Source organism: Phyllostomus hastatus, unplaced genomic scaffold (assembly GCF_019186645.2).
Source record: "Phyllostomus hastatus isolate PE091 unplaced genomic scaffold, TTU_PhHast_1.1 phas_scaffold_760, whole genome shotgun sequence".
NCBI classification, from domain to species: domain Eukaryota; kingdom Metazoa; phylum Chordata; class Mammalia; order Chiroptera; family Phyllostomidae; genus Phyllostomus; species Phyllostomus hastatus.
Window position 1 is genome coordinate 2,290,725 of NW_025334040.1, and position 26,973 is coordinate 2,317,697.

At 55.9% G+C, this 26,973-nt stretch overlaps 2 protein-coding genes across 3 annotated transcripts; both read right to left on the minus strand.

Annotated features, from left to right (window-relative positions):
- Positions 1–2,152: 2,152 nt before the first annotated feature.
- On the minus strand, positions 2,153–8,843 carry SLC35E4 (solute carrier family 35 member E4). The gene is made up of 2 exons (XM_045826816.1): positions 7,576–8,843; positions 2,153–3,125 (listed from the first exon to the last, which is right to left on the minus strand). Exons 1-2 carry the CDS (start codon positions 8,192–8,194, stop codon positions 2,692–2,694), a joined length of 1,053 nt encoding a protein of 350 aa, XP_045682772.1. The 5' UTR covers positions 8,195–8,843; the 3' UTR covers positions 2,153–2,691.
- A 4,030-nt stretch (positions 8,844–12,873) lies between these two features.
- On the minus strand, positions 12,874–26,439 carry TCN2 (transcobalamin 2). Of its 2 annotated transcripts, none has more exons than XM_045826902.1 (10): positions 26,308–26,439; positions 25,821–26,029; positions 22,214–22,406; positions 21,312–21,469; positions 20,178–20,339; positions 18,708–18,880; positions 18,403–18,589; positions 17,366–17,537; positions 16,003–16,118; positions 12,874–13,419 (listed from the first exon to the last, which is right to left on the minus strand). In XM_045826902.1, the coding sequence occupies exons 2-10, from the start codon at positions 25,882–25,884 to the stop codon at positions 13,358–13,360; spliced, it is 1,287 nt and encodes a 428-aa protein (XP_045682858.1). In that variant the 5' UTR covers positions 25,885–26,029; positions 26,308–26,439; the 3' UTR covers positions 12,874–13,357. The 2 variants fall into 2 exon arrangements, with proteins under 2 accessions (XP_045682858.1, XP_045682859.1); XM_045826903.1 differs by having other exon boundaries at positions 25,821–26,032; positions 26,308–26,435.
- Between the last annotated feature and the right edge of the window lie 534 nt (positions 26,440–26,973).

The window sequence follows — 26,973 nt, forward strand, 5'->3', positions numbered from 1 at the left end:
CAGGTCATATTGTGAGAAAGGAGAGTTAAACTCAGGCTTTCTGACTCCCAGCTGAGTGCTCTCCGCCCACTGCTGGGAGGAACAATAGGGTGGACTTCAACTAGGAGCCTGGGGAAATCACCTCAATGCTGAATAGTCCTGAGTCTGGTGACATGCCTGCCCCCAGGTCAAGCACTGCTCCAATTCCCCCCTGTCCCACCCCTACAACCACCAGGGGCTAGCTTTTGACAGGAGGCTCTGTGTTAAGCCAAGCATTCCACTGGGCCCGGGAGCCCAGGCAAGGGTGCTGCAGGGAGGCTCCTGCTATGACAGGGCGCCGCCTTGAATGGGGAAGGGTCCTGAGTACTGAGGATGTTTTGCCCACCCAAGGGTGACTGTCCTCTGTCCTGTTTGTCCAAGCCACAGAATGGATGCTGGAGATGCCCAGGCTATTTCAGGACAGGGCTGAGCCTTTGGCATCTCTGAGTCACAGGGAGGGTGTGCGGTGAGTGACTCATCCTGGGCCCACTTCCCTCCACAAGGCCAGCCTGGATGGAGGTCAAGGCCAGGAAACCTAGCACATGTCCTTCCCGGGCCAGGTAACTCCCAGCCTTGCTCAGGCTGCGCTGTCTAGCACTGGCTGGCACAGTGGTCCTCCGTGAATTCTAGCTGTGTGAATGAATGATTCCTCCCTGGGTCCCAGGCCCCCTGGACCCCAGCCCCAACCTAATCTAGCTCCCATCCTCACACAGAAGGGGGATACTGTCTCGCTTTCCAGATGGGGCTGGAGAAAGTAGACGATAAGATGATAGCCCAAGATAGGGACCAAGCCTGCTGACACCATCACCCCTCTTTTTCCCTGGCCGGGCCCACCGGGCTCCTCACTGGAGCCCACGGGGAGATCATCAGCCCCACTCTGCAGATAAGGAAACTGAGGCTCAGAGAGGGGAGGCTACCTACCTAAGGTACACTGTACACAGTGAAGTGGGCAAAGCAGAATTAGGTCCCCATTTTCCCTAATCCAGACAGAGTCCTTCTTGTTTTTTTAAAATATTTTATTTATTTTTGGAGAGGGGAAGGGAGGAAGAGAGGGAGAGAAACACCAATGTGTGGTTACCTCTCGTGCACCCCACCCTGGGGACCCGGCCCACAACTCAGGCAGGTGCCCTGACTGGGAATCAAACCAGCGACCCTTTGGTTCACAGGCCAGTGCTGAATCCACTAAGACACACCAGCCAGGGCAAGTCCTTATTGTTTTTAATAGGCAGTCTCCAGCAGAGGCAGCTCGGTGGGGGCGGGTGGGGGGAGTTCAGTGCCCAGGGCCAAGCAAAAGATGGGAGAGAAGTGAAGCTGAATTCAGCCAGTAGGTCAAGGGGGGCAACTGGGATGGCTCTAGGGGTTAGGTCTGCTGTCCGAACTTCTCAAGACGACAGCCCTGCCCCCCCTGCAGGTCCCCTGGGTCAGCCCACAAGATCCTCCCTGACGAGTGCTCCCTCTCCCGTGAACACACCCTGCTTCCTTGCCCTCTGCAGCCACAGCCTGGGCACAGCCCCTTATTAAGGTCCTTCCTTCATCAGGCTTCCTTTTTTGGTTTTCCTTTCAGAGAGTTGCATGTTTGGGTTTTCTCCCCCAGGCAAGGGTTTGGCCATGAAAGGGAAAAGGATGTGCAGAGAGAGGACACCAGACAGAGGGCACAGCGTGTGCAAAGGTTCTGGCGAGTGGGCCTGGCATCGGGGGGGGCGGGGGGACTCGAAGGGAGTCATGAGGCGGGAAGACGGAGATCTGAGAGAGGAGCAGTGAGACCGGAGCCCGGCGAGCCTGCAGGGGCCAGACGCAGAGGGCCTTGTGGTCTGGGGCAGGAAGTTCTGACTTTTTCCCAAGAGAGGTACGGAGCTACGGAAGGCATTATCTTTCAGAAAGATCCCTCTGGGGCCGCGAGGAAGATGGAGTGGAGGGCCCAGAGCAGAGCAGAGAAGAAGCCACTATTGCCCTCCAGAAGATGGGCAATGGTGGCCTGGCCAATGGAGGGACTTCAGATAATGGGGCTAAATTGGGGCCCGGACAGGTCACGGTGGGTAAGGGAGGATGTTCTTGTTTTTCTGCAGGTAGGTGGCTAGAGGCCATCACTCTCCCTATATTTCCTTGACTGTAACCCCAAGGAATGACACAGGTGTACAAGCAAAAATAGTTTATTTGAGGACGGAAGACCCAAAATTGGGGGGCCCAGGGGTGAGGCCACAGTAGCTGCCAGGGGTTGGCACACAAGACCCCCACCTCCCCAGGGGAGCCCAGCAGCAAGAAGCCCCTCTCTGGGCGCCCTAGCTGCCTCCCCCCTCCCTGGAGGAAGGATTGTGCAACTGCCAAGAATCGTCATCGTCGTCATCGGAACACCGTGAGGTTCTCTAAGTTTGGCCAGCGATGTTTGGCATAGTCACTGATATCAGTAATAATTACTCTGACAAGCGTGGTGGTCGTGCCAGGCTTGAACCCACCATCCAGTGGTGAGTGGGGTCCGCGACGAGGGGAGGCAGGCAGGGACAGGCGGGTCTCTCTGGGAGGTCCCATTCCAGCCTCCAAGGTCGCCTTTCCCGAAGGCGCCTCTCTCTCCCACGGCCCCAGTGGCTGCCTGCTCTCCACCTTGCCCACGGCCACTGGCTAAGGTCAGATTTGGGCTGGGGCTATCCCAGTTAGCCCATGTGGTCCCCCCAGGTCTCAAAGACCCTTGCCAGGCTGGTTCCTCCGCCAGAAGCCCCAGCGGGCGGCCCAGGAGGCCACGAACTCGCAGTTGTGATAAAGGAACATTCCCGAAAGGGTGAGCGCAATGCCCACGTAGCTGAGGGCGCTGAGGCGACTGCCAAACAGGAGCCGGGACAGGATGAGGTTGCCCACGACAGTGAGGTTGCCCAGGACGTGGACCGTGAGGGCAGAGGTGAAGGCCAGCAGGGAGAAGCTGGCCAGGTTGTAGAGCACGGACAGGAGGCAGCTGAGCAGGATGCAGGCCCAGAGGCGCGAGTCGGTGGGAGCAGGCGGCAGAGCCATGCCGGCCTCCAGCACCAGGGCCGCGCCCGCCAGCAGGCAGAAGCTGGGCAGCGAGGTGGCGTACAGCAGGGTCACCGCGTCCAGCCTCTCCTCCTGCAGCAGGGCACCTGCAACCAGGACAGCAACCGTCAGTCAGCACCCTGTGGGCAGAAAACCCCCACTTCGCCAGCCCAGCGTGACCTCCAAGGCCCATCCTCCAGGACATGGCGCCCAGCCCCTGTAATGCGATAATCAAGAATCCGGAATCACACTGCCCGGGTTGTTGACTTGTGTCCTCGCCTTCCTAGCTGTGACCTGGCACTTCGCGTCGCCTGTGGAGGCCTAGGTTTCTTCATCTGCGAAGTTAGGTGATAATGAAAGCTAGTACACAGGACTTTTATAAAGATTAAAACAGAGGGTCTTTATAGAGATTAAAACAGATAACATACATAAAGTCCTTCATAAGGTAGGTGTTCAGTAAATGTAAAAAGATAAAATAAAATAAATAGGCCTGTTATCAACCCCTTTAAACTGCTTTCCATGAGGCTAAAACAATCACCTAGTAGCGACAGTCATACGATCGGTAAATATGAAGTGTGGCTCCCCCCAATAAATAAATATCTTCAGGGGCTCCCCGGGCCCTGGGGAGCAGTAGCCTGGGTTCTTGCCCAGCTGTGACGGCCCTGCACTCCGTGGCCCAACCTGCCTTCCTCAGCCCCTGGCACACCCACTAGGCCACAGCGCAGCTCCCGCCCCCATCGTGGGGACAGGCCCACAGAAGCCTCCAGCTCTACCACTTACTCAACAACATGGCCTTTACATTTAAAAAAAAAAAAAAAAACAGAGAATTTTAAAATATTAAATTGTTTGAGTTGAATGTTAGGTCCATTCATTGCTTCACTCACTCATGACCACTGGGACCGAGAGAACAACAAAAACCTCATTGTTTGCGCTTGGCCGTGCCCCACTGATCAGCATCTTTCGCTCCCAATGCTGGGGCTCGCGGAGATGAGTCTGGGACTAAGGGGAAATGTTTTGGCTTCGTAAGAAAGAGGGGATCCTGCCACTTTGCACCTGTGTGAATGCGTGCCTCTGTGTGTACACGCATGTGTATGCGTGTTGCCACCCAGGCAGTTCACCAAGGGAGTGGGGCCGTCATGAACGTCAGACGCAGCTCACATGAAGGGCGGTGTGCGCACGAAGGCCCTGATGGGTGGGACCTCGTCCGGGTTTTGGTGGAGACGGATGAGTAATCGATCCGGGGGCTCTCCAAGCCTCTGTGCGTCTCTCTGACACACCCTTTCCAAAGAGCCACCGAGGAGCTTATTCAGAGGCTACGCTCAGCATAGGAAATCTCTCTCTATTTCATTTTGATGTTTTGGCTTTGTTCTCTAGGCAACCGTCCCTCTGGCTCGAGCATTTCTAGAAATGAACAGATAATTGGAATACCTCCTGCTCGTTCGCTCCAAATTTAGCGCTGTACGAGCTGCCTGTGGCCTGCGCATTGGAGGGCCAAGCATCAGAAGGTGTTTAGGATTTCAGGTGAACTTCACCTCCAGGAGACCGTCGGACAGGAAGGCTCTAACCTCCTCCCTCAGCCTCTGGGCTTGCTCTGCACCCCACCCAGCCCTCTGCCTCAGTCCCCTGCAGCCCAGGGAAAGGGCGGCAATCCTCTGCCAGATGTGGCTCACCCCGTCCAAAGCCCCCAAAATGCCAGCCTGTCATCCTGACTTCTTAGTGACCCCTCCTCTGGCCAACACCACCCCCAAGCCTTCCATTGCAACCTTGCCTTCTCCAAAGGCATTTTTGTTGGAGCATCTGAACATGCCTAAGCTTCTGCCACACGCAGACAGACACACTCTCTAGACCCTGTTCTGCTGGCTACTGGCTTATCCCATCCTCACTCCTTCACTAGCTGCATACTATCAGGCAAGCCACCCCCTCTCTAGGCGCTGTCTCTCCCTGTGTAGCATCGCGAACATGACAATACCCCCCCTTACGGGGCTGTGTGTGGTGCTGAGCACAGGGCCTGGTGCCCAGTGGTAACTGCTCACCATTGCAGCTGTCTCAATGCCACACACTCTGCTCCTGCTGGCTGACGCCCCGTGCCCGGGCACGGCCTGTTTCCTGCTCCCAGAATGCCCTTTCCTGTTGTTGCTGTGCGAAGAGCTGGGCAACAGCATGGGTACACGGTGAGGGTTCCGCAAGTGTTTGCTGCTGTGATTTTGTTATTGTTATTGTCATCACTCGCTGCATTCCTCTTCCCTGAGGCAGCCTTCTCTGGTCTCCCCTGTAAGTAACTGCCCGACCACACCTGTGTCCACCTTGGCTCTGGAGTTTCCCTCCTGTCGTTGTGATATCTGTTTCTGAGGGCGTCTCCCCCCCAGCCTCATAGCTCAGAGGGCAGAGGTCAGGTCAGGCTGCTTCCTGATGCAGGTGAGTACAGTTGAGAACAAGTTCATGCCCTACTTCCCAGCCCATCTGCGAGTGGGAAGTTGGCATCACTCCTCCCCCACGTATTCCTTGAGTCTGCAACTGGCCCAGGTAGGAGGGAGGCTGCTGGCCCTGCCTGTGGCCTCCTGGGTGCTGCTCTTCTGGGACTATCGCCCTCTGCTCCTGTGCAGTCTGCTGTAATCTAAATCCGGCCCTGGCACCTTTCCTGGAACCTTGGGAAGTAGAAACATCCTCTTGTCCAAAACCCATGCCACCCCCCTGGCTCCAGTCTGTTCCTCCCCATCTCTGCTGGGCCCCCTCTCTCTTTGTGGGGCCCCCAGCCTCCTAAGCTCCCTCATGAGCACCCCGAGCCACGTAGCCCAGCCAGCCTGCCAACTCTGCTGTCAGCACCATTGATAAATCTACCACCTCAGGAGGACCTGTCTAGTGCCAGGTCTCAGGCCAGGGCTAGGGACACGGAGCTGCCCCAACCTAGTCCATGGCCTCTCGGAGCTCCTGTCGGATGGGACTCAGACAGGTAACCAAGTGGCTATAATGTGGGGCATTCGGAGTCTTGATGGGGGAAGCAGAGGGTGCTGTGGGAGTCTGAAACAAGCACCCTACCCCCTCAGGGGGCCAGGCAGTTGACAAGGGAGAGACAGGAGGAGCTGGTGAAGGCCAAGAAGGGGCCTGATGCCAGGCACCTGCCACTCCGTGCCTGCGTGCCTGGGTCCTGGCCGGCCATAGCCCACTCTGCAGGCCGGGGCTCCTTCTGGGTGAGGAGCTCTGGACCTCAGCAGGCGTGGTGTGGGCCTCAAGGTTGAGCCTTCCTGGCCTTGTGGCCCTGCCTGGTTTGGGGGGTGGAGGAGTAGGTGTGCCCAGGGGGTCAGGTTTCCCACTACCGACTCATGCCCAGAACTCAGTCCTGAGCTCAGTCACCAGCTCTCATATAACCTGAGGGCAAAAATAGAACCAGGCTTCGGCCCTGACACAGGACCTGGGAGGATGGGGACAGGGCCTCCGGGTCCTGCCTCTGAAGATGCCAGGACAGGGCTGAATCCTGATTTCAACCTTCCATGGCTGCGGGCCACCCCCCAACCCCAGCCCAGTGCCCTTGGAGCCCCCCTTCCTTCTCACATGCCTGGGTCACAGGATCTTGGCGTTGGGAGGGAGAGCATGAGGCCCCTGGGACTCCATCGACTCTGACCCTTCTCCACCAAACAGATAGGGACACCGAGGCCCAGACAAGGCTCAGAGCTGCCCAAGGTCACCCCATATGAGCAGAGGTGTGGCCTCCTTGCCCCAAGTGGGTGTCCCGCCCTCCCCCTTGATTTAGGCAGAGAGAGAGTAGGGCTATGACAGAGACTCCCCTCAGAAGGACAGGTAGGATGGTGGCCTCCACCCTCAGACAGGGTGAGTTAGTGGGGTCTAGGCCTGGAGCCTCCCCCACTCTCTGCTCAGAGTCCCCTGTCTCCTGTCATCAGGGGTGAGGCAACCCTGGGCAAATCACAAACCTCTGTGGGTTTCAGTTCCATCATCTGTAAAATGGGCGGGGGGGAAGCTGGGGGGGCACTGATGACTCAAGGTCAACACCCAGCACAGGCCTGTTACACTGCAGCTCCCAGTAAACACGGTCCCTCCTGGCCTTCCAAACCCCAGCTCAAGGCCTTGCCCTCTTTCTCCCTCCCCGGTCCCCGCAGTCAGGTCTCCCTCTGGGGCCACAGCCTTCTGCCACATCTTGGACAGCATGGAGATTGAATGCCAGCCTCAAATCATACCTCAGCTGCTCACTCGCCACACGGCCCAGGGCAACCCTCTCTGCTGGTCAAATGGGGACAAGACAGTACAGTGATTTCCTTGATCAGGGCAGTATGGGGACCCAGTGAGGTAAGGGGACAAAACATGGGACACAGGTCAGTGGCAGCTATTATTAAATATTAGTTGGGCCTCCAGAGTCTACATTTGGGGCCTGGAACTGACTAAGTTGTTGGCTCTTTCTGAGCCTCAGTTTCTGCCTCTTCCAAAGCCATCAGGCTCAGTTTCTTGCTCTGTAAAATGGGATAACAGCCACATCCCTCACAGGGCCATCCAGGCCGCACACCCACCCTGATCCCCACCTCCTCAAACAGAGACCCGGGTACTCACTCTGCTGAATGGACTTGAGGCCGCGAAGGCAGGTGGCGGCCAGCAGGAAGCCACAGCCGGCAGGTGGTGACCGGAGCTCCCCAGCCAGGCTGCAGGCAGCCCCCAGGCAGAGTGGGCCCATGGCGGCAAACTGCAGTGGGTGGTGGCGACGGCCGAGCAGAAGCGCCGACAGGGCCAGTGTGATCAGTGGCGTGGTAGTGGTGGCCAGCTGTGCCAGGTCCAGGGGCACAGTGCTCAGGCCCACGTTGCCGCAGGCCATCGAGGTGCCAAAGGTAAGACTGAGCAACAGCACTTGGCGGTGGGTGCCGCTGGGCATGGGGCGCCGCGCTCCCCGGTGGCATGCCAGCGCTGCTGCCAGCATGTGCAGCGCCGAGAGCAGCAGGGGCCGCCCAAAGCCGTGCACCGTGAAAATCCACTTGTTGACGCTGGACATGCTGGCTCCCGCCAGCAGCCACACCAGTGCTGCCACGGCCACCCGGGTCCGGCCAGGCCACCCGGGGGCCTGGTGGGTATCAGGGGGCCACTCGGGGGACCCAGCCACCCGGGCACCGCTAGTCTCTGCCACTGCCTCAGCAGAGGTCATCCTGCCGTCATGGTGCTCCAGAGGACAGCGGCACATCCGGACCAGTGGGGCTGGGGCAGGAGGCCAGCTCCCCAGGAACCAGCTCTGAGCCACCAGAGAGCCCCTTTGGTCCAGGCCAGGTCCTGGTTTCTCAGATCCCAACTTTCCTTTCAGACAGGTGAGAGAACCGCTTCTTCTGCCAGGCCTGTGCCAGCCAACGTCCAAGAGCTGTGTTCCGGCTCAAGCAGGGCAGAGCCCAGGTGGCGGCTGCTGGAGATGCCAGGCTCTCTGGTGCTCAGTCCTGGCCTAGTAAGCTCGGGGCACCTCTGCCCCTTGCCAGGTGAGGTCTCTATTCTTCTTCCTGCCTAGTGCCCACGCTATATTGGATGGAATCCTTGTTCCTTGTCCTCTTTGGTCCAGAATCCGCGATCGCCTGCGTGTTCAGGCCATGCCCAGGCCTGGTAGGGGTGATCCAACCTTCTGTGCCCGTGTTCGGTGGTGCCTGGTAGTCGCGGTTCGCTGCCTCCGACTGCGCCCAGGCCCGCGCTCCGGCGGGTGCCAGGCAGTGAGCTCGGCTCGGCTCGGCTCGGCTTCACTCCGGCAGCGAGCCGGTGCTTCGGCTGCGGCTCGAGCTGCGGCTGTGGATCAGACAGCAGCTCCCGCCCGGCTCCAGCCCAGGCCAGGCCAGGCGGGCGAGGCTCCACGATCTTGGCCCCGCCTCCGCTGCCGCCACCGCCCGCGCCCCACCCGGAAAGTTGGGTTGAGCCCCTGGCCCCGCCCCCGGCCGGGCCGCGTCCCTGAAGCCCGGAGCGATGTCTAGCCCCGCCTCCCTCTCCACCACACTCCTCTATCCGCCTTTTATTCCCTCCTTCAGTAGACTCACCCTGCAGCTGAAATGGTTATCCTGTCGGTCCTTCCTCCCCCGACTAGTAGAGGATCAGATCCCTCCCCACCCAGAGCCAGGGCGAGTCTCCTATAGAGACCAAATCAGGGAAGGAGACACTGGAGCATCTTTTTTGCGAGAGCCCAATAAAACCCCCAGCATCACAGGAGACTCCATCTTCTAGGGCCCTCCCCCCAGGGGCCCCCATCCCAGGGCCGATCTTTAGCCACAGTCATCTCGTGGGACCTCAGCATTCAGAAGAGTTGGACTACGGGGACCCTTTAAGGCCTCTCCATTGTCCCTCCCTAGTCGCAGCACCTCCTCTCTCCCCAGCCCAGGGAGGGCCCCCTCTAGGCTGGCAGAGGAAGCTGAATCACCAAGGCTACAATTGCGGAAGCAGGGTAGCGAGGGCCAGCATCCATCCCTGGCCAGCCCCTGTCCCATCACCTGGGCACTCAGAGCTGACTCATAACTGGACTTACTGGGGTCCACCTTCTGCCCTCAGCCCTGGCAGGACAAAGAGTCCTGAGTTGGCTGGGAGGCAGAGTAGCTGCCACTAAGCCCTTGCCCCTCAGCGTTCGCGTCTGAACCAGGGATGCCCCAGCGCAGAACAGGCTGATGTACATTTCAAGCTCTGCACTGGCCTCTCTGAGCACTAGCCAGGTGTCCAGTGCGGGCTGCCAGAGTCTTTCCGGACGTGGGATTTCCTTCTCTGCGAAAGCTCCTCCCCACTGGACTCAGCGGATCCCTAGCCTGTCTTTGATGACAGCAACCTGTCTGCAAGAACAGGACCGCACAGAGCGACCACTCAGCCCGGTCCTGGCGCCCTCTGGTGGTCAGATAGCAGAATGGCCGCAAGTGTCCCCAACCCTCATTAAGCATACTTGAAACTGAATTTAAAAGTCCCAGCCTCACCGGAGACCCGGCTCAATCAGAAGCTCTAAGTGGGCTCAGGAATCTGAATTTTCACAATTGCCTCTGGTGATTCTGATGCCCGCTGGAGCCTGCAAATCACTGCTGAATATACTAAAATGTATGGCAGGGAATTTCCAGGCCAAGGGCAAAAATATGGGGGTATTTAGACAGAGTTTCTCCACAAGGGGTTATAGGAGGGGAACTGAGCCAGCCAAAGGGACATGGCTCTCCCCCTACATTTCCTGAATAGGAGGAATCGAGGCCCCTTAAGGGTGATATTCTTTGTGGGATTCTGTTAGTTTTCCAGTAACTTTCCTTTAATAAAAAAAAAATAACAATTTTTATAATAAACACCCTGACCTTCTCAGAGCTGAGTTGGTGGGGGAGTGGTGGGCAGTGCAAATCTTTCTACACCTCCTCCGAGACTGCCACCAAGTGGCTCCCACTTGCCCTGCCTGGTGAGGGGTCAGCCATGAAGAATGAGGATTAACCAAGACGAAGCCTGGGTGCCTTGGTGAGTGGAGAGAGCTGCCCGGGAGGGCTGACGTTAGACCCCAAAGCAGGTGACCCAGGGGATGACCCCAGGTGGCGGTCCAGAAGGGCCAGGGTGCAGAGAGATCTGACAGCACTCGCTGCCAGGCACAGAGGGCTCCATCCCACCTGCTCTGCAGCTACTCCTGGAGTGGGGAGCCACAGAGAGCTCAGTGAGGGACAGAATCATGGTGCCCAGGGTAGTGCTGGGGAATTTAGACCCTGTCTGTCTGGGTCCAGAGCTCCAGTTTTTAACCTGGGCTCTCCCTTCTGGGAGAAAGGGGGTTGAGGCACCCAGCTTCATGGAGGGCATCAAGGGGCTCCCTCTCACTCTTTGAGGACTGCCTGAAAGCCTAGGACACCCCGAGCACCCTGCCCTTGCCCACAGGCTCCCAAACGCCCCATATCTGAGTGCTGCCCTTTGGGGGCCCATGGTGCTACTGTGGAACCGGATGACTCGGGGAGGGACTCTGGGAGGCACGGGAGAGGGAAGGGCCCGTTTCTAGCAATGGGGCTACAGAGGCTGTGGGACAGGCCTCCCCCGTTTTTGCTGTATGTCTCTAGACAAATCACTCCCCGGGTGTCCGTTTCCCTGTCTGTGATCTCTGACGAGGTCATAGGCATAAGCATGCTGTGTCAGCCAAGGCACCATCCCATACCTGGGAGTAAGAAATAGGCTGAGAGAGGGGAAGCGGTTTGTCTGGAGTCCTCCAGATCTGAACACAAGCTAAACGCTATCCTGGTCCCTGGTCCCCAAGGAGGGCCTCTGTTTAGCAGACTGCTCTGGACATGACTGTTCTCTCGCCCATACCCCTTCTCAGAGCCCCAGCCAGTTGTGCCAGACAGACACCTGACCCAGTCAGTGTCCATAGGTGGGCTGTGCTGGTCAGACCCCTCGCCAGGCTCTGGTGCAGACAGAGAATCAAGAAGGGGCTGGGGACTTCAACTGAGAGGGGGCAGAGTCACTGTTGGGGCCACACGCAGACTGAGGGTGATGGGAGGACTCAGAGAAGGCCCCCACTGAGCTCTCTGTGGCTCCCCACTCCAGGAGTAGCTGCAGAGAGGATAGTGGAAATGACAGAGACCTGAGCCCCAACTTCCCTTTCCCTACTGCTCTTGGCTGCCCCCAAGCTGGTGAGGTGGGTCGTTTTAGCAAAGACCTTTTGATGTGATCAAGATTCAGTGGCCAAACACACCCTAGGACAGTGTCTCCAGAGGGTGGGTCATACCCAGCGCACAGACTCTTAAAAGCTGAGTGCAGGGGCATTCCCAGCATTTGCCACCTGCCCTCTTGCTAACCTGGCTGAGGAGCAGCCACAGCCATTTCTGCCCCACATGGGAAGGGTTTGTGGCCCTCTCAGTTGGTGTCTCACCGGGTGGCAAGGTGGCAGGGTAGTGCACTGGCAAGTGCCGAGGGCTGGGGTCAATGGGTGAGGGTCCGGGCTCTGCTCCCTGCACACCGTGTGACCTGAGGCAAGCGGCAGACCTTTCTGAGTCGCTGCTCTCCGGTGACAGGGTGGTTATGGGGAGAGTCTCAGGGCGGGTCCTGAGTCTTCCTGGAAGAAGCCCAGGCCGTGGCTGTGGGAGGACAAGTGAGCAAGCCCCCTGGGTTCTGGACACCGACGCCTCGCTTAAGAACAGAGGCCACTTTTCATTTGGGCTTTCCCATACTTTGATGTTTGTTTCAGTATGAAAGAACTCGTAAATTGCCTACTTCTGCTACCTACCTGGACCCGACATATTTGAAGCTGGCATTCTAGGGAGAGGCCCGTGTTTAATCTGTGGTTTTGAGGACTCTGTGTGCATCACTATAAAACCTGACCGACAGGCTATCAATCACGGACCCCTCCTAGGGCAGGCCCCCTTCCTAACGTCAGTGGGATGGGGCGAGTAGGATGTCTCCGTGCCTGAGCCCCACTTCCCAGAGGATACCCAGAGCCTTCCCACTGAGAGGCAGAGTCCCCACACCCCGGCTGCTAAGGCCGGGGCTGGTGTCCTGACTGTGCTGGGGAAAGGCCAGGGGTGAGAACCCAAGCTCCAGGGTCCTGGGCCTCCAGTTGAATTTGGTCTCCGCCAAGTAACCATAACAATCAGTGAAGCCTCCAGGTTCCAGTGTTTGCATGGAGCCAAGAGGCTGCCCAGGCTGGGTCTGTCTATCTCCTAAGCTGTGCTTCACACTGTGGTGTCTCAATAAAAATATCAACGGCCTCAAAGTTATGCAAGAAAGTGTCTAGCGAGCACATGCTCCCTAAATGGCCATCAACGTTGCCACTGCCAGCATCGTTTCCCCAGGACCCAGAATACTCACCTACCCTCCTGTGTTCCCTGCCAGGAGGACCCTCCCCGCTTTCTCTGCACAGGGCGCCTGCACTTGCTCCCCAGAGTGAGGCACCAGGACACTGGGGCGTGGGCATAACCAACACTTTAATCATTCTGAAGGTAGGCTTTGAGCAGCGAGCTCTGGGGTTGCCGCCCTGACAGTGCACCGGAGAGGTAGGCTCGGGGCTGCGGCCCCTGGGCCATACAGGTCTCCTTGTGGGACCCTAATCTCAAAGCAGATGGCACTCAATGCCAGTGGCCAGCAGACTTCTTGTGCTAAGGAGTCTGAGATGCTTTGTGCAGACTGAGTGGCCTTCACGGGCTGCCTGCAGGGCCAGGCTGGGCCAGACCTAGGCAGACAGACATCCCGGGGGAGATGCTTGGCCCCCTTCTTCCAGGTGGGCAGTGGCCTAGGAGCCTTGCAGGGGTGGTGGTTGGGTGAACCGAGGACGTGGCTCTAAGTGCACTCGAGGTGGTGGCAAGGTCAGGCACGTGTCTGTTTCTGGGATGTCTGGACCGAAGGCAGAAGTACAGAGATTGTTCGCGGCAGCTGGGGTCCGTGAGCTGAGGGGCTACCAGGCGACCAGCCTCAGCTCGATGGTTTCTCCATTCTGGGGTCTATAGTCCGCAATCCCTGCAGAAACAGGTGGAGCAGGGGTGTTAACAGGGCAAAGTGTCCCACCGCCCGTCTCAGCTTCTGGACCTCCACCCGAGGCCATGGTTTGTTGGGTCTGCTCAGGGCATTGGTGGTAGGAAAGCGGGGGCTGTCCAGGGCCAGTGTGGAGACCCTGCACTCAGCTGTGACCCAGGGTCCCTGGGGCCCACAGCCTCATTTTGCAGTGGGGCAGTCTCCAGAAGTTGGGGGTGAGGGACAGCATCCTGGATAACCAAGGTGAAAGGAACCAGAGACCCTGACAGCACCTGATGGTCACGATCTTCAGAGTCCCCGAGGGGCTGCCAGGAAGAGGGACGGTTCAGCGTGGTGTGGAGGTGGAACCGGGACCACAAGTGAAGCCCCCCCCGGGAGCCAGCCGTCACTCACGGGAGGCAACCCAGGCTCCAGCAGGACACCTGGCTTCAAGCCCCAGCTCTGTCACTCACTATTAGTGTGACTTTGGGCAAGTTATTTAGCTGCTGTGAGTGCTGGTATCCCCATTTCTGCAATGAGGGTAATCAGGATATCAACAACCAGGCCCTCCTTCTTCCTACAGGTGTGGGTTTCCCGCAGCAGTAGGGGGGTGGGGGGGCGGGGCAAGGGGACGGGAGATAGAGGACACAACTGTCCACACCTGCTCCATGGCCGAGTCCATCAGGCTCTCCTCCAGGCCACACTCTCCAGTCCAGCCTTTATCAGTCACAGAGGCCAGATCTGGGGTTTTCATCTGCCACCCCTTTGTTTCACTTATCAATTCATTCAGAAGCGAGGCGGGGAAAGGCAATGCTCCTTACGGGGCTTCCTCAGAAAGCTCCCACCTTCCACACAGCACTTGGCCCAATAGCTGGTACCAGGTAAGTGCTCAGCTGAAGTTCCAGGTAGCAGGAGCAGGGGCAGATGACCTTTTTTTTTTTAAAAGATTTTATTTATTTTTAGAGAGGGAAGGGAGGGAGGTAGAGAGAGAGAGAGAAACATCAATGTGCAGTTGCTGGGGATCACGGCCTGCGACCCAGGCATGTACCCTGGCTGGGAATTGAACCTGCAACACTTTGGTTTGCAGCCTGCGCTCAATCCACTGAGCTACGCCAGCCAGGCAGATGACCTTTAAGAGTCTGTCTGGTGACTGAATTGTTGCACAAGGATGCTTATGACCATTTGGGGCATAAGACATAAAACCAGAGGCAACCTAGAAGTCCATTCATCCTACTCCACACCCACTTTCCCAGTACTCAGCACTGGGGTGGGCCCTGATTGGCCTAAGCAAGTCATGTGGTGATCCCTCTCTCCAGCCCTTGGTGGCTGCTGAACCTGGGCCAGCTCCTAGCAATAGGGATGGACCCAGAAATGCGCCTGTGTCAACATTCCACCTTCGAGACGCCAGGAGAGGTTTGCTGGGGAGTCAGACAAGTTAACTCAGTCCTAAAAGGGAACAGCCCTGGGAAGACACAGGACTTCGCTGGAGGAGGAAGCCAACCAAGAGAGGGTGTCGGAGTCCCAGGGAGGTGGGCTGGAGCCCAGGTTACACCAGCCTCAAGTCCTCGCTCCCTCTGGAGTCCAGTCACACTGGCCAATAGGCGTCAAATTGTGGAAGCCAGTTCACATTGCATTTCTTGCTACTTGCAGCCTGAAGAGCCCTAGTGGATAACATATTCTATGTGGCCATTACCAAGAAATGAGATCTACACATAACAGCACAGAAGGATGTCTATAATATATTAAGAATTAAAAAAATAAATTGCAAAACAGTATATAGAGCTACACCATCTGATATGCCAGCCATTAGCCATATATGGCTATGGAGCACTTGAAATCTTAGTTTTAAAAAAGCATGCAAAATGTGGGCCCTGGCTGGCGTAGCTCAGTGGATTGAGTGCGGGCTGGGAACCAAAGTGTCCCAGGTTCGATTCCCAGCCAGGGTACATACCTGGGTTGCAGGCCATAACCCCCAGCAACCACACATTGATGTTTCTCTCTCTCTCTCTCTCTCCCTTCCCTCTCTAAAAATAAATAAATAAAATATTAAAAAAAAAAAGCATGCAAAATGTCATTAGTAATTTTACATTGATTTCCCTCTTGGAAGGATAATATTTGGGATATACTGAGTTAGATGAGATTATATTGCTAATATTAGTTTCACCAACTAGAAAATTTAGAATGACATGTGGGGAGCACATTTTATTTCTATTGGACAACATTGCTATAGAGTATGCCTCCCTTTTATCTTTATGAAACGACTTACATATTTAAAAACTATCTGGGAGAAAATACACCAAAAGTTAAAAGAAGTTAGTTTTGGGTAGTGAATTACAGGTGATTTGAATTTTCTTCTTTGTCTTTTTTTTTTTTGTTTTTGCCTATCTGATTTCTTAGAATTGCCACACTACCTTACATAAAGATTCTTAAGAATTCAGTAATAAATGATGTGAACTTGAACATCAGTGTTATCCAAGGCTGGGGCCCAGGAAGGTTTGGGGGGAAGCCGCAGCGAGTGAACGACGCCTCCCTTGTGGGTCGGGGCTGTGGTGGGGGGCACGCCCAGAGGTGGCCAGGCACCGGACTCACCTTGCAGCAGCAGGGTGTCGGGGGCTCGGACAAGTTGCCAGAACTCACGTTCCCCTACTTCTTTGCCCATCACAGAGGTCAGGTAAGGGCCTGACAAGGTGGCCTGTGTTCCATACCTACCAAAGGGACAGGAAAAGGAGAAAAGGTGACTTGTGCTCCCATGGACCCAAGGGCAAAAGCGATGCTCACCCACAGCAGGGAGTCAGGGCCAGTTGCTAGCCAGACTCTTCCTGGGCTGCCTTGCCATGGGTCTCACCTCCACCCCTCCTCCCCAGCCTCACTGACACTGCCCATTCAGGTGCCTTCATCCCCTTTGTGTTGACCATGACCATGGTCTGCAGGAAGGGGCATCTATTATTACGTTATCAACCCAGCAGCTGGCCCATCTCTGAGGGCTGAGGTTGCAGAGGCGAGAATCAGAAGCTGCCAGCATCACACACAAAATGCCAATGTCCAGTGAGAGAGGGAGGAGCCAATGTGCAGAGAGAAGCTGGAATGGGCGCGGGGACATGTGGTGGTGGCACTGGATCCCTGGTTCTGGAAGTTTCTGTGGTTCAGTGGTGCTCCCCTCTTCCTGTGGCTGGGTTGCTTCTCTCCGACTCTACATACACCATGCTCCTCATTAGCAGAGTACTGGAGTTAGATTTCTGGCCCTTGCAAACAAGAATCTCCTCAATCACACCCCCTTGCAAACTCCTTGCCTCCAACTTTGCATTTCTCCAATCCATCTGGACATCACAGCCAAAGGATCCTCTCAGCACTTCGTGGGTCATGGCCCTCCTCTCTCCAAAAGGCTTATCAATGGTTTAGGTCTTAGAGGGGGGTGGTTTGTAATTTTAAGAAGCAGAAACTCATTCAGGGTGACTTAAGCAAAAGGAAAGTATTGTTTTAGGGGGTATCATGAAACAACCTCCTTTCCCCAGTCACTCCCTAAATCTGTGGGGCCATATGGTACCTAACATTGGGGGCAGGGGGCGGGTATCACATGGCTGCTCAGAGTACTTCTCTCTGCACACTGTCTGTCTCTGTTTTTCTCTCTTCTCTCTTTCTCTCTCTTTCTGGCTCTGACTCCCTGGCCTGAAGTTTTCTGGGCCCAGATGACCCCAAGGCACCAGCTGTGGGCCCTCCCTGGCTGCAGGAGGCTGTCCCCTGGGAAATCCACCTAAGGGCAGAAGGGGGGCCCTCTCAAACTGAGGCACATCTTTCAGAAGAGAAGTCTGGGAGGCCTGATGGAAGGCACTGAGCTTCCCTGGGCCAGATTCCCCGCTGATAACACGAGAGGCACTCCCATCTTATTTGGGCATGATCCCGTTTCAGGGATGTGAGGTCGGGTGGGGTGAGCGCTGGGAGTGGGGGGTCTCACTTGAATCCTCTGAGCTCCTTGGCCTTCTTCAGGACATCTTCCAAGGAGGAGCCAGCAGGGACATGGATGGACTGTGTGTATCTTGGCAAGACACTAGGGACCGTCAGCGTGACCTGGATGACTTCTGGGGCTTCAGTCTGGGAGGGGGTCACCGTAACTGGTTCCAACATGACTGTACCCAGGAGAGAGGAAGCATCAGCTAGCGTGAGGGCAGGGGGCCTGGTGGCCAGTCCTCCTTCCTTCCCTTGAAGACACTGTGACCAATCAGGACCTCCGCCTTCCATGTGGTCTCATCTCAGTCAGCACCACCGCCACCTGCTCAGCCGAAACCTGACTGCCATCCCAGGCTGCCCCGTCCCTTAGCCCCCAGGGTCGGGCCCCCTCAGTGGTTTCTCTGCCTCCAGTAACCCCCTCCCACCTGTCTGCTACACAGGACCCCAGAGGGCTCTTTCTAGAATATGCTTTGCTCATAGCACTCCCCTGTCCTCCCTGAGGTTCTCCTTTCCTTTTTGTTCTCCTGCCTGTTACTCTAGCTCATTCTCCCAGACCCCGCTCTCTAGCAAGACCCTTCACCCAAACCCCAGTCTTCACACCTCTGTGCCTTTGCTCTTGTTGCCTCTTCTCTGCTGTCTTCTCCACTGGCAGATCCCACTCCCCAACTCCAGCCCCAGGGAAAGCCCTGATTCTGGCAGCTAATTGGGACTCACTGTGTATAAGAGCTAACCAAAATGTGTCACTCCCCATCTATTCATTCATTCATTCATTCATTCATTCAAGCATCTCTGTCCTGGGTTTCACAGTAGGGCTGAAGATTCCTGGCCCGCTCAGAGCTCTCCATTTAGTGTCTCCCTCCCCATGCTGTGAATTTCTAGAAGCTATGACCACCTCTCAGCTGCCAATGTGTCCCACGCACACCCACAAACCCCTGTTGATTCAGCAAATCTGGACCAAAGAACCACCCCTCATTGGGCCATGCAGACTTCAATGAGCGCCCTGCAGATTGAAAACAGCCAAGCTTTCGTGAAAGGCTTGGCTACCTCTTGGTGTCAGGCAGTCTGGGGAGATAAGATCCACATAGCTCTTGTGGTTCAGGACAGGCAGTAACTGGGAAATCATGAGAGCATTCTGGAAGGCCCCATCCCGCAGGCTGGCCAACAGAGCAGCCCTCGCGTTGAGGCATGCTGTGCCCAGCTGCACCCCGGGAATAGGGGAGGTCATCAGCAGCTGGTGACAGAATGGGGGAGAGAAGGAGGGGGTGGGTCAGCAGCAGGGAGAAAACAGTTGAGCAGCTCACCTCCCACCAGCCACCAGGGGGGGCCCAAGGTCCCAGAGTCTCTCCCACCTGCAGCGCCAGAGGGGTGCTGTAGATATTCCCGAAGGAGCCCTCTGGGGTCTGGGCCTTCAAGATATTTCCTTTCACTGTCTTGATGGCCTGGGTGATCCGGTGTCTCAGATTGGGGTTGAGGTTGGTGCGCTCCAGACAGGTGAAGGCCAAGCCTGCCATGGCCATTGTATCTGCAGGGGACAGAGCCAATGGGAGCCAGCCCAGGCAGGGTGCAGGGGCAACGCGTGGCCACCGGAAGGCGTGAAGAAGGGGATCGACATTGTCAGTCAGCATTTTAGAAAGTTTCCACCAGCCAGGGGGCGAACTCAGCTGAGTTTGCCCAGGACTCTCCCAGTGTGGGCACTGTAAGTCCAGTGTCTGGGGAAACCCCTCAGTTCTGGGCAAACTGGGATGGTCGGTCACCCTGCCCCTATATACTGGTTGGTGGTTAGAGGTCAGGGAGAGACTGGAGGAGGAAGGCCCCAAGGGACTTTATCCTGCACCACTCACTCCCAAACCGGCCCGCACACTGGAATCACCAGGCAAGTTTACTGATGCCTGGATTCACCCCAAGGCGGTCTGCTTCAACAAGTCCAGGACACTGCTTGGGCCTTAGGGGTTTTTAAGGAAGTTTAATTTATTCATTTGCTTTTAGAGAGAGGGTCAGAGAGGGAGGGAGAGAAGGAGAGAAACATTGATGTGAGAGCGAAACATTGATTGGTTGCTTCCTGCACGCACTCTGGCTGGGGACCAAACCCGCGCAACCTAGGCAAGTGCCCTGACCAGGAATCAGACCAGTGACCTTTCACTTTGCCGGATGGTGCCCAACCAAATGAGCCATACCAGTCAGGGTGGCCCCGGGGATGTTTTTCTACAAGCTTCTGAGGCAGAACAAGCTCCCTGCAGGCAGAGGCCCTGCTGCCTTCTTCTCTCTGGGCCTCTGACCACCCCTCAACCTACTCCACCCTCCCCCACCCTGGGAGGCGCACCCATGCTCACTCACAGAACAGGCCTTGAAATACAATGCCCAGAAGGGTACAGGAGGCCCAAGGTCACACAGAGAGGAAGCAAGTCCAGAATCCAGGTCTCAGGCTTCCCAGCTCATGTGATGACAGATCACAGCTATCTATCCAGAACTTTCTCCATGCCAGACATTGTGCTAAGCCCTTGACTCATAAGGCATGTTTTAATGAGACGCTGCTGGGAGGTTATTGTATAGGAGACACCGAACCAGAAAGGCCAGCTGACCTGCCCAGGGCATCCTACAATGACCACATGCGACAGAGCTGGGGTCGGGACCCCAGTTCAGCTCCAGCTCGGATCACAGCCACTGCACCACACACGAGCCCTCACCGTTTTGTTCTTAACGGGCTCAATAAGGAGGGGTCCCAGGGACAGGTGAGCATGGGGCCATGAGGCTGTGGCCTTTAGCTGGGGATGTGGGCTGCAGGAGCCCCCGCTGGGCCTCGAGGGGTCTTGCCCACTCACCCACAGACTGGTGGCCCTGGTGAAGATGGTGGTCGTGTTCCATGGCATACAGGAGCTTGCCAACCACGCTGTCGTGGACCCGCTTCTGGTGCAGACACAGGGCCAGGAGGCTCAGGCCATACTGGTAGTAGCTGGTGTGGGGCTGGCCCATGTGGTTATGCCCTGAGAGGGAGAAAACCAAGGGGCGAGGGGGTCACCGCCAGGCTTGAGGGGTTGCCTGTCTGCCCCCTCCCAGGAACTAGCCCCACCAGCACACAGGACCCTGTGGCCTATATTTTCCGACATCCTCCTTTGGGTCATGGGATCCTTCATCTCTTCAACCCTTACTTGCTGAGGCCTCACTAAGTGTCATGTGCTGTGCCTGGAGGTAGGAATACAGTGACAACAGGCCAGGCACAGTGCAGCTGGGGCCTGTGACAACAATACAATCCACACTCTCGGGAGCATGGTTAGAACTGAAATGTGGACGGAGGTCCACGGGGCGGTGCAACAAAGGTCTCTGAGTATCGTGGGAGTCAGGGCAGGAGTCTCTAAGGGAGTGATGCTAGAGAGGTGAGGCGGGAGAGAGCTAAAAGGGGAGAGAAACCTTCCAGAGACAGGGAACCTATACAGAGACCCTGATTTGGGAGCTAGGAGAAGGCCAGTGTGGCTGGAGCCCATGGAGGAATGTGGTGTGAGTGTGTGAACCAGAGAGTGGGGGGGCAGAGCCCAGAGAGGAGAAAATGGCAGACAGGCTGGGCCTGTGGGCTGTGAACAGAGCAGTGAGCAGTCCCTATAGGATTTAAAAACAGTACTAAAAGATCAGATTTATATTTAAAGTGCTCGCTCTGTGTGTGCTGGTCAAGTCAGGAAGCAAGAAAGTTAGCAGAGAAAAGGTGAGGGGTAAGTAGAAAGAAGGCTATGCTGTTGTCCCAGAGATAGATAGTCAGGTGAATCCTGGTGGCTGAGTAGCAGAACTTGCTGACAGAGTGATGTGGAGTGCAGGAAAGGCTTGATCAAGGATGGCTACTGGGGCAGACCCGAGCCTCTAAGTGGATAGGGAGATAGGCAGAAGAAGGGCTGGAAGCAGGCCTAGGGAGAAATCCCCAAGTTCTGATGAGCCCTCCCCACCCCTGGCAGACTGCATCCCCTCACCAATGGCCCTCTTCTCATCCTCCAGGAACCGCTTCAACTGCGAGACCAGCCTGTTGCCCTTGTGGCCTCCAACGAACTCGCAGTTGGCCCTGAGAGTGAGCATGTAGAGAGCCAGCTGGCCCATCGAGGGCTTGGTCTGGAGGTCACTGCTGTCATCGCTGGAGGCAAACCCAGGACAAAGCCAGTTAGCAACATTTCCAGGACAAAATGCCCCCCAAGTAAACCTGGCTTGGGGTGCCCCCCCAACATTGCAAAGTGGAAAATGTCCTAGCAGCTGGAAAATCTACTAGAATCCCCCCAAAGCAGATATAGTCAGCCATGTAAGTTTGTGAGGTGTATGCCACATATATTTTATCAAGATGAGAAATTAAACTCAAGGATAAACTCTGAGGGTTTCCCCCATCCAAATGACCTGTGCTTGCCCCACCGTGTTTGTGACCCTTCACCCATGCACTTGTCCCTGTCTTTCTTCTCCATGCCCTGTGCCCGCTCCTCAAGAGGGGGTCCAATAAGGAGGGGCTCCATGGTGCTCCCCATCCTTCATCTCTCGTTCAAATCCCGCCACTGGGCCTCAGAATAGGCCTCCCCTTAATCCCTCTAGAAAGGGAGCCCAGGGTCAGATGCTGCTTCTGGGCTCGGTATGGAAGAGTGTGGTCGTGGGTTAGTGCTGTCTGCCTCAGGTACAGGAGGGCGGGTGCAGGAGCGGCACAGGGACCCTGTATTGGTATCTTCATCCCAGTCAAACCAGCCCCATTCTACAGATGAAGAAAGGCCCAGAGGAGATGAAACTTGTCTAAGGTCTCCCAACCAAGCAGTGGCAGGTGGAAAACCAGCACTCAGGTCTCCTGTCTTAGGATGTGGAGCAGAGCATGGGGAAAAGAGAAGAGAGAGCATGGCAATACTCCAGGAGGCTTTGCTGATAATCGATCTTGAGGCTGTGCAGGTAGAAGTCCTCCTTGGCGCTGGCCTCCACGCTGGAGAGGCGCAGGCCCACGTAGATGCTGGGGTTCAGGTACTCTGGAGAGAGCTGGTCCAACCAGGGCAAGAGGCGCTGAGCCAGGCTCCGCACCAGCTTGCTGTCCACCTCCGGTATGTCTTAGGAAAGAAAATAGGCCAAGTGAGGTCGCAGGGACAGGCCACCAGCAAGGAACTCCTTTTACCTTACCAGGGCCTTCTCCGGGGAATAAATGTCCCCACCCCCACTCCACCCAGAACAGACCCTACTTGTATGGGGAAATCTGGCCAGAATGAAAGGCAGAGGGGTAAATGGGGGTGGGGGGAAGCAGGTGTCCTGAGAGAGCAGTTGGGGTGGCCCGGGGAGGGGAGGTGGGCCGAGTGCAATCTCGGGTCCTCTTGGGTCCTGCACCAGGCTAGTACTCTGCTCATGAGGAGTGACAGCGACTGGAGGCCAAGCCGTGCGGTGTGCCCGGGGGGGGGGGGCTCCATGCCTGACCTCACTCACTGGGTGCTTGCGCCCGCCCCATGCCATGTGCACTGTCATCATCGCTTTGAACAAATGACAAAATGAAAGTTCAAAGTCGTGTCTTACCCGAGGCTGCTGAGCCGAGGGTGGACCTGCCTGCAAAGCCCCTGAGTGCTCTGTGCCACTGTGCTGACCGCATGTTCTACCCATTTCCAAACACTTCAACCCACACGGGGAACGAGTAACACATCCAGTTTCAAAACACTGCCCACTGGCTACCTGGGGCTGCCTGGTGAACTTCTTTTACGCAGATCTCAAAATAACCCTTTTCCTGCCACCTCTGTTTATGCAACGGGGACCCGAGATGGTGAGGTGAATTGTTAGAAAGCCATCACCTTTTCAACCATTTATCTGTGTGCTTTGGAATTTACCTAAAACTGTGTAACTAAAACATGAACATACCTGGATATACCCAGGAAGCTGAAGCCTTAGGGATATTTCCCAGATGCATTTGACCTATTTCCCAGATCCCGCTGACCTCCATCTGACCTCTGCTTTTAGAGAAGGAACCTGAGCTTTGCAGTCACCTTGGACTTTTCCCCCTCTACTGCCTCCAGGTCACTGCAGGACTCCACCTGTGTCCTCTGTGCCCTGTCCCAGGATACTGCGCAGGCCGCCCCTCCCACAGGAACTGCCAGGCAGAGTGCCTCTGATAGGGGGACTCAGGAGTTAAAGGTTTTAGCTTTAGTTATAGTCGATGGGCTTAAGTGCTTAAAGCAGGTGGAAAGCTGTTATTCCAGGAACTGGCAGGAGTGACCCACACGACCCCAGGGGTTCGTGATGGAGATGGTGTCTGGAGACGGTGTCTCAGCCATCGTGTTCCGGGGAGGGAACGCTGGTGACCGTGATGCAGACGGAGAGTTGTTGGCCGGAAGATAAGAAGGACTAGGAAATTCGCCTGCAGCTGTTATCCAGTTAACCTTCTAGCCCAAACCCTTTACCTACTCTTTTCTTCTCCTTATAAAAAGTTGGCTTGAGATGAGAGGTTAAGACAGTTTGGAGGGTACGTAACCCACTGTCATCTCAGATCACCGGCACCCGAATAAAGTGCCCATAAAGACTCAATCCTTGTCTCTACTAATTGATTTTGGTGGTGAAGGCAGCATGAATGCCGACTCTTCTGGTTTCACCTCCGGGGCCTCCTCTCACATAGACCCGTCTCTTCCGGTGTGGGTCCCACCATCTTATGCTTATTTCCCCCAAAGATGGAGATACCTGTTGCTATGAGAGCAGGAAGGTAGGGGGAGTGGGCTGGGGGAGGTAAGTGGGAATTTCTCCCCTTGCCCTTTCTATCTCTTAGGGTCTTTCTGTGTGTCTGCCTCCTTCCCTCAGCCTGTCTTTCTGGTCATCATCTGTCCTTTCCACATTTCTCCTTTCCTTTTTCTTTTCTTCAAAATGGTGAAGTAATCCCTGCCTCACCCTGGGATCTAACCTCCAGCAGATGAGTCAGCCCTGGGGTTCGAAGTGATAAGAAGAGAGGCTGGAGCTCTAAACAGCCTCCTTAGAAGGAAGGAGCCAGACAGAGTCACCCAGGGTAATAAAAGTGGCCCTGGGCTAGCATTCCCCCGGCCAGAGCCTCCTGCTCACGGGGCCACGCAGCTCGGACGGGTACTATTTAACATTCTGAAGCACAGGAGCCCACCGTGCACAAACATTGGTGCAGCATCCCTGTTAATTGCAGAGAGCTTTAAGCTGGTAAAGAAGGTGCATGGGACCCTGGCACACACAAAGGAGGAAGGCTAGGGAGCATTCTTAGTCCATCTTCCAGGTGAGGGAATGAGGCTGGGGGTGACTGAGTGACTCAGCAGTGGCCAGCTGCACCAGCAAACCCAGTCCAGGGCTCTCCAGGCTCCATGGGAAGGGGACTTCTAAAATGTTCACAATCAGTGAGGTTGAGGACCAGGTCCCTGGTCTACCCTGGGAACTATCTAGACAGGAACCAAGAGCTAAGGGGTCTGGCTGCACTTGTGGAGCCCAAGACCCTGCTCTGGAGTTCTGAGAACTAAGTCTCCTGGCAAAGCCAGACTCCCGGAAAGCTGGGGCACCTTGGGCAGGTCACCTAGCCCCTCCATGTTCCGGTGATAGATGAAGCCGTCATCTATCACCTGACATGACTGAATCTGTCTCTTGGTTTCTCCAAGGATCACAAGAGATCCTGGTGGTGAAAGCGTATTGCAGGGCATAACGCCACAGGCAGGGTATAAGAGAAAGGAAAGAGGTGGGTGGCTCCAGAGTTCAGAGGCTTCCCTTCCTGGCGCCTGCTTCCTGACTGGGCTCTGCTTCCTGTCCGGCCCCAGCGCCCAGACAGCCCCAGACCTGCGCACTCAGACTCACAGACGGGTCCAGAGAGGCTCCTGGGGGCCCGGCCCTTATATTACATAAGGAATGTAATGCAAATGTCTCACCATGGCCCTCCCTGACCCTCTGGGACTTGTCTCCCCACCAGGGTCTCCATACTCTGCTTGGGAGGCCTGTCCCCTACTCCTTTCCTTGCCAGTGTCTTTTCCTCCTTTGTGTTTCAGTTGCCTTGCTGCCCCCAGCTCCTTGGAAATCCTTCCCCAAACTTCCTGCCTTCCTTTGACACTCACCTCAGCCCCCAAACGCAGCACTGATTTGCCTCTTGACTTCCTTTGTGTCCCTCCACTAGGACAGCAGCTTTAGGAGGATGGAGACTGGATTTGTCTTGCTCTTTGTTCTTTCCCCAAACCCTAACACCATATCTAATACAGACAAGGCTCCATCAATGTGTCTCAAATGGATGAATGAACAAATGACTGAATTAATGGAGGTGACCGTGTCTGGTGGGGAATCAGACATGTAATTAATCTCAATACAACATGCTAAGTGCTGAGGTCCAGCTAAGCCCCAACTGCTTTGGGAGCCCAAAGGGGCAGGCAGATAAGTTGTACTCACCCCAACACCAGCACCTCGGTTTCCCCAGCTATATAATGAGGGGCTCAGACAAAATAGTCATCCCTTCTAAGGACCTTGGAGGCCAAAGGCACAGGGTAGGTCCAGCTACTTACGGCAGATATCAGCGAGAGCCCCCAGGGCCCCCAGCAGGAAGAGGAGGGCCCCAAGGTGTCCCATGGCAGCAGCAGGCAGGTGAGCAGCGGGCAGGGAGCCGGACACTCCTGGAGCTGGCCTTGCAGAGTCTGTCCTGACCACAGCCGGTCACTGCTCCCAAAGAGGCAGCTTCCTGTCACTGATTAATCTCTCCGTGCCTCGCAGGGTGCTGCTAAGTCAGCAGAGAGAAAAAAAAGGAAATGTCTGTGGCTGAGGAGAAAGGAAAGCCAAAGAACAGAGGAAGGAAGGGCAGAGAGGTCTTCCTGGAGGTAGGGGCAAGGGGAGGGGGAGGGCAAACAAGGGTGGTGGGAGACGTCGTTGAGGCCAGCCACACTCTGTCCTGCTCCCGAAGAGCCTGCCATCGGATGTGCCCAAGTCAGCTCGACTGCACCTGTCGGGTACGCCCCCGGCTGCTGCAGCGTGCACGGGCAGTGCTGGGGTGCCTACCTGTTGCCCCTCACAGAAGGGGCCCCTGGAAGTGCCTAGGCGGGCCCGGGACGGAGCAGACCCCGGAGCCGAGGTGGTCACATGAGCGAGACTGCCGGAGTCAGCTGTTATCTGCCCGCCCAGAGGGGTGGGGCTGGCTGGACCTGGACCCGATCCGACGAGCTAGTTTTCTTAGTCAGCCAAGCTCCCCGGAGACAAAACAAAACAAGTTAAGGAACAGAATTTAATCATTTGAGACACAAAGCCATGAGTAGCAGGGGTTTTTGTCAGGACTAGATGAGTAACCTAAAAAAAAAAAAAATCTCTGCACGGAAAGAAACGGAAGGATTTCTCATTTTGCCCAGTCCCACAGAAGAACTGAGGTACAAGAGTTAACTCTGGCTGTGCTGTGTGACCTTGACCAGGTCACTCTGGGTGGGATGAAAGAATTGGACAAGACTGTCCTAACTAAGCTCCCTTCCAGCTCAACTTGTGAAAATGTGAAGCCTGTAAAACACCTCTAATCATTTCCAAATAAGTGTTTTATGGCAATCATTTTATGGCAAACGGCCAAGGTTCATTCTTTCAAGATAATCTGCTTTTGTGTCTGACTTATCACAAGGCAAGCCCTTGGGACAGATAAATAACAGTCATATACCACGTAACGACATTTCAATCAATGATGGA

Excerpts from the sequence above, each read along its gene's own strand:
- SLC35E4 (XM_045826816.1), bottom strand. The coding sequence starts at position 8,194 with ATGTGCCGCTGTCCTCTGGAGCACCATGACGGCAGGATGACCTCTGCT. Across the intron at positions 3,126-7,575 it reads CCTCAAGTCCATTCAGCAGA|GTGCCCTGCTGCAGGAGGAG; the intron begins GTGAGTACCCGG and ends TCCTGGTTGCAG.
- TCN2 (XM_045826902.1), bottom strand. The coding sequence starts at position 25,884 with ATGGGACACCTTGGGGCCCTCCTCTTCCTGCTGGGGGCCCTGGGGGCT. Across the intron at positions 21,470-22,213 it reads TATCAGCAAAGCCTCCTGGA|CGATGACAGCAGTGACCTCC; the intron begins GTATTGCCATGC and ends GTTTGCCTCCAG. Across the intron at positions 18,590-18,707 it reads GCACCCCTCTGGCGCTGCAG|CTGCTGATGACCTCCCCTAT; the intron begins GTGGGAGAGACT and ends TTCTGTCACCAG.